This window comes from Hemitrygon akajei, chromosome 2 (genome assembly GCF_048418815.1).
Source record: "Hemitrygon akajei chromosome 2, sHemAka1.3, whole genome shotgun sequence".
Classification (NCBI taxonomy): domain Eukaryota; kingdom Metazoa; phylum Chordata; class Chondrichthyes; order Myliobatiformes; family Dasyatidae; genus Hemitrygon; species Hemitrygon akajei.
Genome location: NC_133125.1, coordinates 151,814,249 through 151,831,070, shown reverse-complemented (window position 1 = coordinate 151,831,070; position 16,822 = coordinate 151,814,249). Strand labels below are relative to the sequence as shown.

Genomic DNA, 16,822 nt, shown 5'->3' with positions numbered 1-16,822 from the left:
GGATGTTTTGGGAGCAGGGTAAGGGTTCTCAGAAGAGGGTTGGAAAGATGGGGAGGATGTTTTGGGAGCAGGGTAAGGGTTCTCAGAGGAGGGTTGGAGAGATGGGGAGGATGTGTTTCGGGGAGAGTGAGGGTTCTCAGAGGAGGGTTGGAGAGATGGGGGAGGATGTGTTTCGGGGAGAGTGAGGGTTCTCAGAGGAGGGTTGGAGAGATGGGGAGGATGTGTTTCGGGGAGAGTGAGGGTTCTCAGAGGAGGGTTGGAGAGATGGGGAGGATGTGTTTCGGGGAGAGTGAGGGTTCTCAGAGGAGGGTTGGAGAGATGGGGAGGATGTGTTTTCAGGGAGAGTGAGGGTTCTCAGAGGAGGGTTGGGAGAGATGGGGAGGATGTGTTGTGTGAGAGTGAGGGTTCTCAGAGGAGGGTTGGAGAGATGGGGAGGATGTGTTGAGGGGAGAGTGCGGGTTCTCAGAGGAAGGTTGGAGAGATGGGGAGGATGTGTTGAGGGGAGAGTGAGGGTTCTCAGAGTAGGGTTGGAGAGATTGGGAGGGGAGTGTGAGGATCCTAAACAGGGTGTTTCTGTGGGGTCAGTTTTGTCTATCCCAGTCCATCAGCCCTACTCACTGTCTCCTTGTTTTGCAGTGGGAGTGAAGAGGACCTACACTGCCACACAGAGTAAGCTCAATATCGTTGCTCCTCTCCTCCCCTTGATTATGCGACGATAAACTCCTCGTGGGTCTGTGTGGCCGTCTCTCCCTCTCTCGGTGGAGCCGTGAAATGTTACCGTTTGGGGTGGGATTCACAACTCAGGGAAGATCAGAGCAGTTCATCTCAGTGTTCCAGAATGGGGAATGTTGCTGCTGAGGGTTCAATAGAGAAGCCAGGTTGCTGTTTAGGGAACAGAGAAGGGTGAGACATGGATTAAAGATGAAGTGTGTGGGGCACATGGGGAGGGACTGTTCCCACTGCGGGGGTGGTCAGGAACCGGGGTTTGGAGAATGTTTCTGATCGGCCAATGAATCAAGTGTGGTCTGGGGAAATAGGCATGTCAGTAAGTTGTCATGGTGGAGGAATACAGACCCTAGGAGATGTGAAGCTCAGCGCCCACTCCCTCCCACCCCCGGAGGGCACGGTGAGCAGAGCGGACACCCAGCCGCTAGGTGTTGGGGACAGTACAGAAGGGATTAGTGAGCGTAATGGTTTCCTATCATCGAGCATCTACTGTGGTGCTTTCTCTCTTTCCAAACACCTCTCACTGATTCTTTCCCAGTCCACAGACAGTGTCTCCCAACTTGAATCCCTCTCTCCTACCCCCTCTCCGTCCCTCCATCCCTGACGGTGAACAGATTCTAACTCTTGCCCTTCCATTCACAGCCACAGAAGATGCAGGATCCTCGGCCAGTTCCCTCGGCAGTACTTGAGGTAGGAATGGTGTTGATTGACACTCGGCGCCCAACCTGCTCATTCCAGATGCTCCATACTGTATCATCTCTGTGTGCCCCTTCTTTGCCTCCGTTGTGTGGGTAAGGGGTAGAAAATTGGAATGTGGGGCTAGTGAGGCAATGAGATTACTTCATCGGCTGGTATGCACTAAATGGGCCAAATAGTCTCCTTCAATAGTGTAAGGAAATATTGAACTATATAAAATATCTTCAATTTCTTTAATTCCTCTAAAATTCAATGATCTATTGAATCCAGTCATGGATACAACTGGTGTAGACCCTGACAGCAAGGAAGCCAGTCCTTAGCATTCACAGTCTTGACCAACATCCCAGTAAACTTTCCCTAACCGTGTACCTGGCCAAATGTTATAGTACCTGCCTCAACCACTTCCTCTGGCAGCTCTGTGTCTTGAAGTTTCCCCTCCGCTCCCTTTTAATTAACCATATAACAATTACGGCACGGAAACAGGCCATCTTGGCCCTTCTGGTCCGTGCCGACGCTTACTCTCACCTAGTCCCACCGACCTGCACTCAGCCCATAACCCTCCATTCCTTTCCAGTCCATATACCTGTCCAATTTTACTTTAAATAACAATACCGAACCTGCCTCTACCACTTCTGCTGGAAGCTCATTCCACACAGCTACCACTCGCTGAGTAAAGAAATTCCCCCTCGTGTTACCCTTAAACTTTGCCCCCTAACTCTCAACTCATGTCCTCTTGTTTCCTCTCTCACCTTTAAACTCTGCCCTCTGGTTTTGGATTCCCTTTTCCCGGGGTTCTGATGGGCTTCACTGGGATTGGGGGTGTAGGGGGTAGGGGATGCCACTGATGGGGTGCTAGTGATGGAAGTAGAGGGATGGTGGAAGGGGAGAAGGAGGGGTGGGGAATGGGGTGGTGCACAGGAAGTCCAGTTGACCCTGGGCCCAACAGTTTGCTTAACTCTCATGTGACTGATCTCTCTTCCGCAGTGATCTCTCTGGCAGTCAGTGAGGACGAGAGATTGTCTGGGGAGAGGACTGAGACAACTTCTCAGCTCATCGCTTCAAGTCAACGCTGCTTGATTCTGGATTGGGTCTCCGTGGATCTGTGCTGGTCCCATCAGCTCCCGCACGCCTCCGTTACTGTACATAACATGCCAGTTGCGTGGTGCTTACTCAAAAATCATGCCACCAGTCCAAACCTGTATATCTGGTTCTGTGCAGAACCAGATGAGATTTGTCCACCTTCAGCACCCTCTCCATCTCCACCCCCTCCCTTCCACATTGCCACAGCTTTTGTTTTCAAATCTTCCCCAATTCTAAGGGAGAGTCATTAGTTTAAAATGATGATCAATTCCTCCCCCTAATGCCTGTCTTCTGCACTCTCGACTGGAACCTCAGCCTGCCATTTGTAAACTCTCTGAGCCAGATAGTACATATGACCCAAGTGTGTTTTGGTGTGTCTCGTATTCCTGCTGTTATGTTGGTCCACTAAACTGTCAACAATTTAAAAACCAGTACATCTTTTAAGGTAGGACCCTCAAGGGCTAGAGTGTGCTGTGGACAGTGATTATTGTAACTGTAAATAGTGTTATTTATGAAATATTTAAATGTGAATAGAGTATTGCTGTGATATTGTATCTATTTGAATAAACATAGCAATACAATTTTAAAAACAGCTGGTGTAGGTTTGATGGGCTGAATGGCCTTTTCTGTATCAAGAGGAACCATGGGAAGTTGGGATCACAGGTGTCCTATATTGACAAGCTTGGGTTTGGATTGATATCCTTGTGGGTATTTTTGCTAGATTTGTTCAGCCGGGTTTAAAATAATTTGGCAGGGGGATGGGAACTGGAGTGATAGTGCTGAGGATGAGTTTACAAAAGAGACCATATGTAGTGAGACTCCTCGGAAGGAGAGACTGATGATAGGGCAAAATTGTAGACAACAGGATGAGTTGCAATGTAAAAGCAGACAAAATCGAAAAGAATGAATACAGGACTGAAGGTGTTATATTTGAATGTGCGCAGTATACGGAATAAGGTAAATAAGCCTACAGCACAGGTACAGGTTGGCGTGTGTGATGTTGAAGGCATCACTGAGTCGTGGCTAAAGGAAGATGATCGAAATCACCCTGAAATTTGAGAAGGAGAAGCTGAAGTTGGATGTATCAGTATTACAGTGGAGTAAAGAGAGTTACAGAAGCACGAGAGAGGAGTTGGCCAGAACTGATTGGAAAAGAACACTGGCAGGGATGACAGCAGAGCAGCAATGGCTGGAGTTTCTGGAAGCAATTCGGAAGGCACAGGATACCTACATCCCAAAGAGAAAGAAGTATTCTAAAGGCAAGATGACATAACCGTAGCTAACAAGAGAAGTAAAAATCAATATAAAATCTAAAAAGGGGGTTATAATAGCAAAAAATCTGTGGGAAGTTCGGATTGGGATGTTTTTAAAAACCAACAGAAGGCAACTTAAAGTCATTACTTAAGAAGGTAAAGATGGAATACAAAAGTAAGCTGGCCGATAAGATGAAAGAGGATAACAAAAGTTTCCTCAGATATATAATGTGTAAAAGAAAGGCGAGAGTGGATATTGGACCACTGGAAAATGATGCTGGTGAGGTAGTAATGGGGGACAAGGAAATGCTGGACAAACAGACTAAATATTTTGCATCAGTCTTCATTGTAGATGACACCAGCAGTGTGGTGGAATTTCTAGATGTAAGGGGTCAGAAGTGCGTGAAGTTGCCATTACTACGGAGAAGTTTCTTGGGAAACTGAAAGGTCTGAGAGCAAATTAGTCACCTGAACCAGATGGGGCACACCTCAGGACTAGAATCTAAAAGCATGGATATAATGTAATGTTGAGATGTAATAAGGCATTGGTGAGGGCTCTCCTGGAGTATTGTGAGCAGTACTGGACCTCTTATCTTAGAAGGGACGTGCTGAAACTGGAGAGGATCAAAGCAGGTTCATGAAAACGATTCCAGGATTGAACCGCTTGTCACATGAAGAGAGTTTGATGGCTCTGGGCCTGTATTCACTAGAATTCAGGAAGAATGAGGAGTCGCCTCATTGCTACCTATCAAATGGTGAGAGGCCTTGAAAGAGCGGTGTGGAGAGGATGCTTCAGGACCCCAGACAGTCCTCAGGCCCCAGGTGAGGCGACACTTCACCTGTCAGTTGGCTGGTGTGGTATACTGCGTCTGGTGTTCCCGGTGTGGCCTTTTATATATTGGTGAGACCCGACGCAGACTGGGAGACCGTTTCGCTGAACACCTACGCTCGGTCCACCAGAGAAAGCAGTATCTCCCAGTGGCCACACATTTTAATTCCACGTCCCATTCCCATTCTGATATGTCTATCCATGGGCTCCTCTACTGTCAAGATGAATCCACACTCAGGTTGGAGGAACAACACATTATATACTGCCTGGGTAGCCTCCAACCTGATGGCATGAACATTGACTTCTTTAACTTCCGTTAATGCCCCTCATCCCCTTCTTACCCATCCCTGACATATTTAGTTGTTTTGTTTTTTTTCTCTCTCTCTGCCATCACTCTGCCTGTTCTCCAACTCCCTCTGGTGCTCCCCCTCCCCCTTTCTTTCTCCCAAGGCTTCCTGTTCCATGATCGTTTCCCTTCTCCAGCTCTGTATCACTTTTGCCAATCGCCTTTCCAGCTCTTGGCTTCATCCCCCCCCCCGGGGTCTTCTATCATTTCGCATTTCCCCCTCCCCCCCCCCCCCCCCCCCCCCCCCCCCCACTACTTTCAAATCTCTTAGTATCTCTCCTTTCAGTTAGTCCTGACGAAGGGTCTCGGCCCGAAACGCCGACAGTGCTTCTCCTTATAGATGCTGCCTGGCCTGGTGTGTTCCACCAGCATTTTCTGTGTGATGATTGTTACTGAACTAGGGAAGGTTGAGTTACTGGCTGGGTCATCTGCTGTAATTCATAATCAAGTGAAGAAATTAAACAATGTTGGCATAAGGTTCTTGGTGAGTACCCTGATGTGTTGGAAGGCAGTTGTAGCAATGATAGTATTAATGAAGTAGAGTTTTATTTGTGTGAATTAATGAAGGCTATTATTAATGCAGGTCAGACATCTCCAGGAAAGGATGATATGTGTTATTGTATTCAACATGTGACTAACAACTTTCTTAAGATAATATTAAAATTTTTGAATCCTATTTGGTGGGTAGGCCACCTTCTTTCCACCTGGAAAATGGCAGTAGTCGTACCTGTTCTAAAACCTGTGAAACCCCTGTCAGATCCTTTTAGTTCTAGGCCAATATTACTAATGTCTCAGTTGTGGAAACTTGGGGAACACACGGTAATAAGCATTTGAATTATATTTTGGAAAAGAGAGGCGATATAATATTTTATCAGAGCGGATTTCGGAAAGGTAGAATGACGTTGGATTCAGTTTTATGTTTGGAAGAAGATATTAGGGAAAGCAGAGGTAAATAATTTGTAATATCAGCTGTCTTTTAATATCAATAAATACTGCTATGTTATGGATGGAAGAACTATAGAATAAATTATGGAAATTAGGAGCGAGTATATTTTTTCTCGAGTTTTTTATTTGAACAGTGTATGCAGGTATATTTGGGTCTATGAGATGGAGAATGGGACCCCACAAAGCAGAGTTTGTAGCCCTTTACTACTTAACATTATGATCAATAATATTTTCTTTCCGATGGATACTGGGGTGGATAAATCACTATATGCAGATGATGGAGAAGAATGTACATTATTGCATTATTTGTAAACGTATGCAAATATGGTGACTTGTTTTAACATGAGGCATCATTCCTGGTACTGTGTTTTTCAATGGCCTGGCCTCTGTTGGAAACCAGTCCACCTTTACCAAGGAAATTTTTAAGACTTTGAAGAACCAAATTCCTGGGATTCCACACCTAGAGAATCCCAGCTCCGGCTTCACCCACACTGACAGAGAGGGAAGACCCAGGACGTGACTGTTGCGATTGATCTGAGTGCCAGCAAGGATTGCTGAGCTGAATGATATGGCTTGGAAGAATACCCTGAGCAAAGGACAGCTCTGTGGCTCAGCAAGTAAGACTGCTGCCTCACAGCTGTGCAGACACGGGTTCAATCCTGACCTCCGGCCCTGTCTGAGTGTGAAGTTTGAACATTTTCCTTGTGACCACTTGGGTTTTCGCTGTGGTTTCTTCCCACATCCCAACGACACACATTGTAGGTAAGCTACTGCCAGTGTGTGAGTGAAGGGTAGAATCTGAGGTAGTTGTTGGGAAAGTCTTCCTCCTTGCTACCAGAGGTCTTGCCCCAACCAACCAGTCCCACTGTCTTCCTCTGCCAGCTCTCACCCACCCTGGGTCCTTCTGCGCTGTGATTGGGTCTCACTGAATCACATGGTGCTAGTCAGGGGTGGGGAGGAGGAACCTCGAGTCATAACGAGGTGTGAGAACAGAGGGTAGTGGGAGAGCGAGGCAGGGTATGAAAGATGTAGAATGTAGGAGAGGGAGAGTGTGAGGGGGAGGATTTAGTTTGCAGAGAATAAAATGGGTCATTTACACTTTATTAGGTAGAGGAAGTCCCTGAGAAAGTGGCCACTGAGGGTATGTCTCTCGTCTTCTGTTGCTGCAACCCATCCGCTTCAAAATTCAACCTGTTGTACGCTCAGGGTTGCCTTTCTGCACACCACTGTTGTAATGCATGGTTATTTGACTTACTGTCAGCTTGAACCAGCCCATTCATTCTCTTCTGACTGCTCTCATTGCCAAAGCATTCTCACCATTAGAACTCACCACAAGAGCATTGCGATGGATTTGGAGTTAAATGGAAAGAGTTATTTCTGGGCAAGTCCTCATCTGATAAATGGAGGGTGTTTAAAGACAGACATGTTCCAGTCTGAAGGAGGGCAAGATAAAGGATCCTTGGATGTCGAGGGAGTAAAGAAGGAAAATAAGTATGTAAAGCTGAGGAAGCTAAAATCGGAGTCCTTGAGGATTATAAAGATGCCAGAAAAGAATTCCAGAAGCTAAGTAGGAAAGCCAAGATGGACCATGAGAAGTCCTTGGCAAGTAGGATTAAAGAGAATTCCAAGGCATCCTATACATACATCAAAAGAAAGAGGCTAACCAGGGAGAGAGTAACATCACAACAATAAGGGGAAATGCTTGTCTGGATGTGGGTGAGGTCCTTAATGAATACCTACATCAGTATTTACCAAAGAAAAGGGTGTGAAGGATAGAGAAATCAATGCTGAGCGTATTGATATGTTAAGGAATTTCAGGGTAAAGGAGGATTATTCTTTTAAACTTCCTCTGGATCCTCCCCAATGCCAACATGTGCTTCCTTGGATATGGGGCCCAGAATTACTTACAATACTCCAAGTATGGTCTGACCAATGCCTTATAAAGCTTCCTTTCCTCTCAAAATGAATGCTAACTTTGCATTGTCTCCCTATCACTCAACCTGCGACTCATCCTTCAATCCTGCATTAAAGCTCCCAAATCCTTTTACATCTCCAATTTCTGAACGTTCTCCCCGTTTAGAAAATATTCCAGGCATTCGTGACTCTGAGTTTTAAAAAAAAACTTGCCTCTCTTTTCCCCTTTTAACCTACCCCTGCTCACATTCAATGCAAGCCCTCTGGTATTATACATTTTCAACCCTGGGAAACGGATACTCTGGGTCCACTTTATCGATGCCTCTCATAGCCTTGTAAACCTCTATCAGATCTCCCCTCCGCCTCCGGCACTCCAGAGAAAACAACCCACGTTCATCCAGCCTCTGGTGATGGTACTTGCCCTCTAATCCAGGCAGCATCCTGGTAAACATCTTCTAAACCTCTCCAAAGCCTCAAAGTCCTGCCTATAGTGGGGCAATCAGAACTCTACGCAATATATTCTATGTTTTATCACTACTAATGTCTCCATAATCTCTTCAGTTCCCTTCTTCAGAACTTAACAGGAGAAAATCTGCAGTGTCCGAGACACTCCTGAAGCCAGCTGGAGTTGATCTGCAGTGTGTCACTTTTTCAGAATGGAAACGCTTTTCAGATGCCTCCTGTTCTTTGTTAAAAGCCTCCAAATACTCTAGCTTTCCAAGGCCTCTCTTTTGGTTTTGTGTCTTCCCCTTGTCCATATAACAATGACAGCACAGAAACAGGCCATCTCGGCCCTTCTAGTTTGTGCCGAACGCTTACTCTCACCTAGTCCCACCAACCTGCACTCAGCCCATAACCCTCCATTCCTTCCCTGTCCATATACCTATCCAAAATGACAATACCAAACCTGCCTCTACCACTTCTACTGGAAGCTCGTTCCACACAGCTACCACTCTCTGAGTAAAGAAGTTCCCCCTCGTGTTACCCCTAAACTTTTGCTCCTTAACTCTCAACTCATGTCCTCTTGTTTGAATCTCCCCTACCCAATGGAAAAAGCCTATCCACATCAACTCTATCTATCCCCCTCATAATTTTAAATACCTCTATCAAGTCCCCCTTTCAACCTTCTACACTCCAAAGAATAAAGACCTAACTTGTTCAACCTTTCTCTGTAACTTAGGTGCTGAAACCCAGGTAACAAGTAAATCTTCTCTGTACTCTCTATTTTGTTGACATCTTTCCTATAATTTGGTGACCAGAACTGTACACAGTACTCCAAATTTGGCCTGACCAATGCCTTGTAAAATTTTAACATTTCATCCCAACTCCTATACTCAATGCTCTGATTTATAAAGGCCAGCATACCAAAAGCTTTCTTCACCACGCTATCCACATGAGATTCCACCTTCAGGAAACTATGCACCATTATTCCTAGATCAGTCTGTTCTACTGCATTCTTCAATGCCCTACTATTTGCCATGTATGTCCTATTTTGATTATTCCTACCAAAATGTAGCACCTCACACTTATCAGCATTAAACTCCATCTGCCATCTTTCAGCCCACTCTTCTAACTGGCCTAAATCTCTGCAAGCTTTGAAAACCTACTTCATTATCCACACCACCAACTATCTTAGTATCATCTGCGTACTTATCCAATTTACCACCCCACCATCCAAATCATTAATGTATATGATAAACAGCATTGGACCCAGTACAGATCCCTGAGGCACACCACTAGTCACTGGCCTCCAACCTGACAAACAGTTATCCACCACTACTCTCTGGCATCTCCCATTCAGCCACTGCTGAATCCATTTTACTACTTCAATATTAATACCTAACGATTGAACCTTCCTAACTAACCTTCCGTGTGGAACCTTGTCAGAGGCATTGTCAGTCGCGAATAAGTCACCCTCCATTTAAAATACTACTTCATTGGGATGAACTGACGCGGTACCTTCCCCTGCTAGTGTCCGCTTCCAATCCACTTTAGCCAGCTCCTCTCTCATATCTTTACTCAGCTGAGATCCCGATGATTCCGATTTTAGCTTCGTGCCCGTGATATACAGGGCCGTGTATTCTTTTCAGCTGCTTTGTAACCCGCGCGTTCGCTGTTCCAGACCGTGATTCAGCCAGACAGGACACTTTCAACGGGTAATGTATGTGGAAGTTTATTCGGTGAACCTGTTGTCAGGACAGGTGATCGCTGCGAGTAAGTTTTACATTGCGCCCGTGCATGAATGTGCGTGAATATTTCGCTAGAAACTTTTTCGGTGTTCAAACTGCTGATTGGCAAACTTCTTCAGGCTCTTTTACCCGGAGACTGGTGACACGCCACTTGGCGACGTGACTGATTGGACACAAACCTCATCAATTGACAATTCTGGGTCCCAGATACGGAGCGGACGGGTTCCCGGAGAATGGTGGTGCTGATAGTGTTGGCTTTGCTGTGCGACGCTGTCTCCGCAGGTGGGTGACGGGGTGGGAGGGTTTCAAAGGCTGGGAAAAGTTTTCCTTCCGACAGCGATTCCGGGAGTTCGGATTGTCATGTTAGAGTGAATGATAGGGGGTCCGAACGGAGCTTGAGACCGGAGCGTGCGGGGAGGGAAGAGATGTGGAGAGGGAGTGGAGAAGGTCAGTGGGCCAGTGTGTGTGTGTTTTAATTATGTTCTTTTTGCATAATCTGTGTATATGTATTTTCTTGTGAAGATTGCGTCTCGGATGCTATGTCCCGTGATGTTGCTGAAACTAAGTTTGTCATTACAACTGGGCTCTCACCTACTTGTGCGGATGTTAAACTTTCACTTTAACATCAGCGGACAAATGTCCCTGACTGGGTGTTTCATTCTAATTAACATATTCCAACCTCAAAACTTCATCCTGGCAACACTCTTCCTGTTGTTTCATCTGAGACAGGTGACACACAACCTATTTCTGACTGGACACCATCCCCCCACCCCCATCAGTTACAATAGCTTGTTACATTCCCTTCACGTTGAGAGGGGACGGTGTTGGTGGTGAGGGTATGTGTGTGCATGCTTGTGTGTGTGTGTGTGTGTGTGTGGGGGGGGGGGGGGGTTGTGCATGTGCATCCCCGACCAGCAGCAACCTCTGTGAGGACCAACGTTGGACAAGGCTGTGTCATTGCCCCACTGACCCACGCTCCTCATTGTGATGTTATGTGTCCTCTCCAACAAACTGCCCACTTTGGGCGGGGCTTCGGGCGAGACCATGGAGATCGCTGACTACTTCCCATGTGTTAAGCAGCAGATGGGGATAAAGGAACCAGCCTGTGACTTGGTCTCCGCGACGCATCGGCTGCGACTGGTTACTTTGTTTTGTCCCTGACTTCCCCCCCTCTCTCTTCGTTTCAGAATCGCACTCTCTCCGGATTCACCTGACTTCCACAACTAAGATTCCCAACTTCCCACAGTTAGTGGCTGTCTCCAGCATGGATGGTGTCCAGTTTGTGGTGTACGACAGTAATCGGAAGTTGGTTCCCCGGGAGCAGTGGATGGTGAAGAGCGAGGGGGCCGAGTGGCTGAAGAAGTTGTCACTTGCTGAGGAGTGGGAGAGGGCCCAGAAAAAACTTATTCTCTTCATAATCTCTACGACCAATCAGTTGAGTGGTGAGTCCCTATCTGACAAGTTTCATTTCAGTGCGACTTGTATAAATTGGGGTTGAATCCTTTCATCAAATCGGTCAACCCACGTTTCCCAGTGATTAGATTTAAGTGGTCAGTGCTTCAAACGTGGCGGAGTGATGGGCAAGAACTTGCACCAAATGTCTCATTTCTGCAGACACCTTGGTTTTAATTTCAAAATTAAACTTTATTCATAAAATTATTCAGAGTGAGCATAATGCCATCACTTGCTCACATTTACCGTGCTATCCAGTTAACAAGGCAGCAATGCCGCTCACAGTGGTCTACTTGAACCAAGTGTTGTGGGACTGTTTCATAGGACACAGGCCCTTAGATTGATTGTGTACCCTCCCCCCAAAAACTATAGGGTGACTAATATTGAATGTCAAGATGTGTACTTGTGGAAGTGAATGAGTCTCGAATTCTCCTTGGGCAGCTGAGTGACACCACAAGTAGAGATAATCTACTGTGATTCCAGAAGTAAAAGAGCAAAAGGCCGACCAAGGACAGTATAGTCCCCTTTAGGATCAGTGTGGTCACTGTTTTGAGGTGCCACAGGAGGCAGACAAGGTGCTAAATGAATAATTTCCAACTGTATTTGTGGAGAAGGTTTTGGAAGTTGAGAAGTGAAGGGAAATGAGCAATGGTGTAACATATCCACATTACTACAAGGAAGGTGCCGGTAGACATAAGGCAAATGGGGTTTCTACCAGGGTTTGGAAAGATAAAGACTGATAAATGGTAATTTATACGGACGTGTGTGTGTGTGTGTGGAAAATCATGCTTCACAAATATTAATTTCTGAAGAGGATTGATAAGTGCAGGGTGGCAGATGTTGTCAACGTGTACTTTAAATTTCAAAGTTTAAACTACATTTATTATCAAAGTACCTGTACATTGCCATATGTCCTTGAAAGTAAGTCTACAGTTTGTGGGAAGAGTTCAGTGATGGGTCGAGTGAAATGATCCCCTCTTGTTAAAGAACCTGATGGCTGATGGGTAATAGCTGTTTCAGAACATAGTGTTTTGGGTCCTGAGTCTCCAGACCCTTCTTCCCAATTGCAGCAGTAGAGGAGAGCATGGCCGGTTGGGGTGTGGGAGGTTTCTTGATGATGGAAGCTGCTTTCCTACAAGAACACTCTGTGTAGATGTGCTCATTTGGGGGGAGGGCTTTACCCATGATGGACTGGGCCGTATCCGCTATTTTCTATAGGACTTTCCATTCAAGGGCATTGGTGTTTCCATACCAGTCAATATACTCTCCGCCACACATTTATGGAAGTTGGTTAAAGTTTTAGATGTCATGCTGAATCTTCACAAACTTCGAAGTGTGCTTTCTTCATAATTACACTTACCTGCTGGGCCCAAGACAGATCCTATGAAATGATAACACTGAGGGATTTAAAGTTGCTGACCCTCTCCTTCTGATTCCCCCAATGAAGACTGGCTCACGGATCTCTGGTTTCCTCCTGCTGAAGCCAATAATCAGCTCTTTGGTCTTGCTGACATTGAGTGAGAGGTGGTGTTTGTGGCACCCCTGGCCAGATTTTCAGCCTCCATCCTATATGATGACTCATCACCTCCTCTGATTTGGCCCATGACTGTGGTGTCACCAGCAAACTTCAATAATGGCTTTGGAGCTGTGTTTAGCCTCCCCACCATAAGTGTAAAGTGAGTAGATCGTGGGCGAAACACACAGCCTGGTGCACCTGTGCTGACAGTCATTGTGGAAGAGATGTTTTCGTCACTCCAAACTAACTGGTGTCACCTTTTGGCTGAGATCAAGTGTAGTTTCCTTTGGCACCTCTCCACAACTACCGGAGGCAGTCACGTTGGTGGACCCGGGGTTTGTCGGTGTGTTCGGGGGGCCACGACTGTCGCGCTTCCGGCCTGGGGATTCTGCTACAGGGAGGCAACTTCGAAATCACCCAAGTCAAAGAGGTGGCTGCGAGGCGCCTCCTGGTAGCAGATGTCAAATACCGGGGCACTCCGCTCCGGCTGATCAACGTGTACGCCTCCCCCGTGCGGAGCGAGCAGCTCCCACCGCTGCTGGTGACGTCCCGGCCGGAGACTTCAACTGCACCATCGATGCGGCTGGACGATCCGGCAGGCTGGACAGTACCTCCAGACTCCTGATGGCAACGGTAAAGACAGCCAAGCTGCGCAACGCCTTTGGCGACCCCACAGGTGGAGCTCAGCCGCAAACCACCTGGACACGACCGGACGGCTCAGCCCGTTCCCGGATCGACTTCCTCTTCCTGTCAGAGCCCCTCACGGTCAGATCCACCGACGTCGCGCCGGTGTTCCTCTCTGACCACTGCCTTCTGTGAGCCACTTGTCACCTGCGGGATGACCGGAAGGCAGGGAGGGGGACGTGGAAGCTGAACGTCAAGCTGCTGACCCCAGAGAACATCGAGGAACTAGAGAAGGAGTACACAGGTTGGAGAACCTTGAAAGCCTTCTTTAATTCCCGGGTTCACTGGTGGGAAGCCACCAAGGAGAACATCAGGAGGTTCTTCATACGGAAGGGCATCCAAAGAGCAAGACAGGGGCAGAGGGAACTGCGTAAACTCCAGACAGAGTTGCAGCAACTCCTCCTCCTGCAGTCGAGGGGGGTGGATGTCAGGGAGGAACTGTGGGAGGTGAAGGGCCGGCAGGCCCAGCACTTTGCCGCCGAGTCCTCCAAGATCATCTTCCGATCGAGGGTCCAAACCGTGGAGCAGGACGAGACGTGCTCACGATTCTTCTTCCAAAAGGTGCACAGGGGGAGCTCTGTGATCCACGACCTTAAGGAAGAGGACGGCTCAGTCGCGTCCTCGCAGACAGACATACTGAGGATCTGCAGGTCCTTCTACGCCGGTCTGTACGGAGAAAAAGCCACAGACTCCACAGCCTCCCGCAGCTTCCTGTCGTCTATCACGCAGGTCTTAGACGACGGCAAGCGGGAGAGTCTGGAGCAGCCGCTGACCCTGGACGGGCTGACTGGCTCCGTCCGTTCCTTTGAGTCGGGTAAGACTCCCAGAAGCGACGGCTTACCGGTCGGGTTGTATTCGGCTCTGTGGAACCGGATGGGCCCCGACCTGCTGGAATTGTACAACGCTACGCTGCTGGCAGGCAGCATGTCAGAATCCATGCGGAAGGGCACCATCACCCTCATCTACAAGCAGAAGGGGGAGAGGGAAGACATTAGAAATTGGAGGCCCATCTCACTCCTGAATGTGGACTACAAGATCCTGTCCAAGGCTATCGCCAACAGGGTCAAGTCTGCACTGGAGCAGGTTATCCACCCGGACCAAACCTGTGCTGTACCGGGCAGGAAGATCTCAGACAGCCTCGCGCTGCTGAGGGACACCATCGCCTACGTGCTGGACAGCGGGGTGGACGCCTGCCTGGTCAGCTTGGACCAGGAGAAAGCCTTCGACAGGATATCGCACACGTACATGGCGGATGTACTCTCCAAAATGGGATCTGTAGCGCAGTCCAGGTCAACGGGTGGGAAACAGACAGCTTCCCCATCAGGTCTGGAGTCAGGCAGGGCTGCCCTCTCTCCCCTGTCTTGTTCGTGTGCTGCATAGAACCCTTTGCTGAAGCCATTAGGAGGGATGGGGGCATAAGAGGGGTGACGCTGCCAGGTAGCGGAGGGACACAGTCAAAACCTCCCTGTACATGGACGATGTCACCGTCTTCTGCTCCGATCTGAGGTCAGTTCGCAGGCTGATCAACATCTGCGAACAGTTCGAGCAGGCGTCGGGGGCCAGGGTCAACCGCACGAAGAGCGAAGCCATGCTCTTGGGCAACTGGCCCGACCGATCCAGCGACCCCTTCACCATCAGGGCTGATCACCTGGAGGTGTTGGGGATCTGGTTCGGAGGGGCCTAAGCGTGCAACAAGAACTGGCAGGAGCGGACTGCCAAGGTGAAACAGAAACTGAGGCTGTGGGGAGGGCGCTCCCTATCGATAGCGGGCAAGAACCTGGTCATCAGGTGTGAGGTGCTCTCAGGGCTGCTGTACTTGGCGCAGCTGTGGCCAGTCCCCCGCTCCTTCAGTTCAAAAATCACCCGAGCCGTCTTCAGATTCGTCTGGGGATCCAAGATGGAGCGGGTCAGACGGACCACCATGCACAAGTCCCTGGACAACGGGGGCAAAACGTCCCCAATGTCGCCCTCACCCTGATGGCCAGCTTCGTGTGTGGCTGCATCAGGTTGTGTGTGGATCCCAGGTACGTGGGCACCAAGTACCACTACGTGCCCAGGTTCTACCTGTCGCCCTGGCTGTGAAGGATGGGTCTGGCCCCTTTCCTGCGCAACACCCCTGTCAGCTGGTCGTTGCCGCCATACCTGTCCTTCGTAGAGAAGTTCTTTCAGGTCAACGCCTTTGACCACAGGGCCATCAGGCAGTGGTCAGCACGAAAGGTCCTGCAGTGACTGCAGGAGAAGGATGTGATGGACACAGTGGGGTGGTTCCCTGAGCAGACTGTCCAGTTCATCTGGCAAAATGCCTCATTGCCAGACCTCACCAACAGGCACCAAGACCTCGCCTGGCTGGCGGTGAGAGGGGCCCTCCCAGTCCGATCCCTCCTGTACGCCCGGAACGTCGTCTCCACACACCGCTGCCCACGGGAGAACTGCAGAGAGAAGGAGTCGGTGACCCACCTCTTTGCACACTGTGGGTTCGCGGAGAAGGTGTGGAGGAGGATGGAAGGGGCAGTGTCGAGGTTCATCCCCGGCAGCTGCGTAACAGAGGACTCTCTGATCTACGGGCTGTTTCCAGGGACGCACACCGAGACCAACTTCCGGTGCTGCTGGCAGATCATCAACTCGGTTAAAGACACTCTTTGGTCGGCCCCGAAACTTGATGGTCTACCAGCACACGGAGATGTCCGTGGGGGAATGCTGCCAACTGGCACATTCTCGGCTGCAGGAGTACGTGCTGAGGGACGCACTCAAACTCGGTGCAGCCACCGCAGAAGCCCGGTGGGGAAGGACCACAGTCTAGGGTCCTTCTCCCGTGGGAGTTGAGGGGTGGGGGAGTGGGGTGTATACCCCTCAAAAAGGGTATGTAAATATGGAATAACAGTCTGCCACAGGAGTGGCGAAAAGTGTGGAAATGTAAAGACTGTAATGGAAACATTTGTAAAGGATTGAGAGTCATTGAATGGTTTATTGTATATAATTTTATTTTTGAATAAAGTATTTTTTTAAAAGACTGGTGTCAGCAAATGAGGTAATTGAGGATCTAGTTGCCCAAGGAGGTATTGAGTCTAAGGTTTTGGAGCTTATTGCTTATTAAGTCCTGTGACTGTGTATATTGTATATATTTGAACCTTTCACACCTCTGCATGGTGGCTTCTGTGGAAGGTTAGATCATGTGGGATTCAATGGGAGCAA

At 48.5% G+C, this 16,822-nt stretch overlaps 1 protein-coding gene across 1 annotated transcript in view; it reads left to right on the top strand.

The window, feature by feature from the left end:
- Positions 1–543: 543 nt before the first annotated feature.
- The window catches only part of LOC140721116 (major histocompatibility complex class I-related gene protein-like), a 29,708-nt gene continuing 13,429 nt past the window's right edge, over positions 544–16,822 (top strand). The window contains exons 1-5 of the mRNA XM_073035982.1: positions 544–669; positions 1,369–1,416; positions 2,407–4,577; positions 10,098–10,260; positions 11,166–11,420. Of these exons, the coding sequence (XP_072892083.1) occupies positions 10,212–10,260; positions 11,166–11,420 (304 nt within the window). The 5' untranslated portion in view covers positions 544–669; positions 1,369–1,416; positions 2,407–4,577; positions 10,098–10,211. The remainder of the gene's footprint in view (positions 670–1,368; positions 1,417–2,406; positions 4,578–10,097; positions 10,261–11,165; positions 11,421–16,822) is intronic.